Source organism: Alligator sinensis, unplaced genomic scaffold (genome assembly GCF_000455745.1).
Source record: "Alligator sinensis unplaced genomic scaffold, ASM45574v1 scaffold578_1, whole genome shotgun sequence".
Lineage (NCBI taxonomy): Eukaryota > Metazoa > Chordata > Crocodylia > Alligatoridae > Alligator > Alligator sinensis.
In genome coordinates, this window is record NW_005842887.1 from 73,403 (window position 1) to 75,160 (window position 1,758).

General features: G+C 47.4%; 1 protein-coding gene across 1 annotated transcript in view; it reads left to right on the forward strand.

The window, feature by feature from the left end:
* Positions 1 to 1,758, forward strand: part of GSR (glutathione-disulfide reductase) — a gene marked incomplete at its 5' end in the record, with an annotated part of 50,427 nt that overhangs the window by 14,352 nt on the left and 34,317 nt on the right. Inside the window, one exon of the mRNA XM_006035904.2 lies at positions 411 to 465. Coding sequence (XP_006035966.1) covers positions 411 to 465 — 55 coding nt within the window. The remainder of the gene's footprint in view (positions 1 to 410; positions 466 to 1,758) is intronic.

Genomic DNA, 1,758 nt, shown 5'->3' on the forward strand with positions numbered 1-1,758 from the left:
TGGCAGTGACAATTAAATATGCATGACTCCTTGCACCCAAACTCACAGGTGTAGCCTCCTTAAACAAGAAAGTATCTGTGAAGTTCTTTAAGCCTTATTATAACATTACTTTCTTTCTATTTTGAACAACTACAAAACTCAACTTTGCAAAGCAAATGATGCACTTTGACTTCCATTCTTCTAGTGGGAAAAAGTGCTTTATAATTAGTAAAATACTTGTATGTATTGGAAGTCTTTGTACATAAGGCTAATATTCTTTAATTGCAAGAAAGGTAAATTGTAACCCAAACATTGAATTGCAATGCAGAAATTTATATGCATGATTGTTGTAGGGACAGAAGGAAATAATGCTAACTTTTACAAGGAGATAAGGTATTATGCTGCATTTTAAATTTTGCTTTGTTTTGCAGGTGCCAGTTTGGGAATCACCAGCGATGGTTTTTTTGACCTTGAAGAGTTGCCCAGGTAACAAATGAAAAATACTCTCATTACCAAAATTAAGTACCTCAGGCTGCTCTTAGCCTAGCTACTCAAGGGTACTCCTTTCATGTCCCTTTGAAATCAGTTACTCCTGGACAATGTGGATGTGAAAACACAGCCAAAGTAGAATGGGAACTAGGGTAGATTATTGCACAAGAATAGGGAGGAGTTGGATTCACACCAGCCTTTAAAATGGATCTCCCCTTTTTTGAGTAACTACATTCTGGACAGCATGACACTGTATGAATCATTGCTGCTTGTTTTTCATGTTTGTGTGGGAAGTGTCATATTATTTACTATATTTACTTAATTCCAAGACAAGCTTTCTTTCACTGCCCTGCAGTGGTGGGGAGGGAGGAGGGGGGCTGATTCACCTCAGCTGCGGTCCCCTGCTCCTTTAGCTGTAACGGGGCCATGCCGGGATAGCTGTCGTCCCTGTTAGTGGGACAGGGCAGGGAAGTGGGGGATTAAAAACCCTCCTCCTCTCTCCTTGTTGCTCAGCACCAGGGGTGTGGCCAGCCGCCATCCAGGCATGGCCCCTTTAAGGTAAGGGGTTAATTTCTCTCTCCTTCCCTTCTGCCACTTGGGACCACAGCTAGAGTCTGGTAGCCCTGGCCCCCACCTCCTCCTCTGCCACTTGTCTGCACACAGGCAGACCCCAGCTGTGTGTGTGTGTGGGGGGGGGAGAGGAGTGAAAAATTAAACCCCTCCCTGTCCACTCTGCCTTAATAGGACCATGCCCCCCACCCCTGCTCGGGCTAGAGAGCAGAGGGGGCAGGTTCAGCCCTGCTCTCTGGAGTTGAGAGCACAGCCCAGACCGGGGCTGCAGAGCATGCTGGGATGCTGGAGGACTCTGGTTTAACTTAAACCAGGAAGGGGTCTGGGACAGAAGTTGCATAAACCAGTTTGATCCAAATCAGTTAAGTCGATTAAGAAAGCTACACGTCCCTGCAAGCCGATATTGGCGACCAGGGTGGATGACTGGAGACCCTCTGGGTTAAAATCTGTGGGGAACACGGCACAGGGGACACAATGATGGGAGTCTACTACAGACCTCCCACCCAAAGTCCTGAGCATGACCAGGAGTTTGCCCGGGAACTGGCTGAGGCGGCATGCTCCAGGACCATGGTTGTCATGGGTGACTTCAATTACCCGGACATCTCGTGGGAGGATTGCTCAGCAAAATCTGAGCGGACGCAAAGCTTCCTCTCGTGCGTGGATGACCTCTACCTGACTCAAGAAGTCTATGGGCCAATGAGAGGCAAAGCGCTGCTCGAC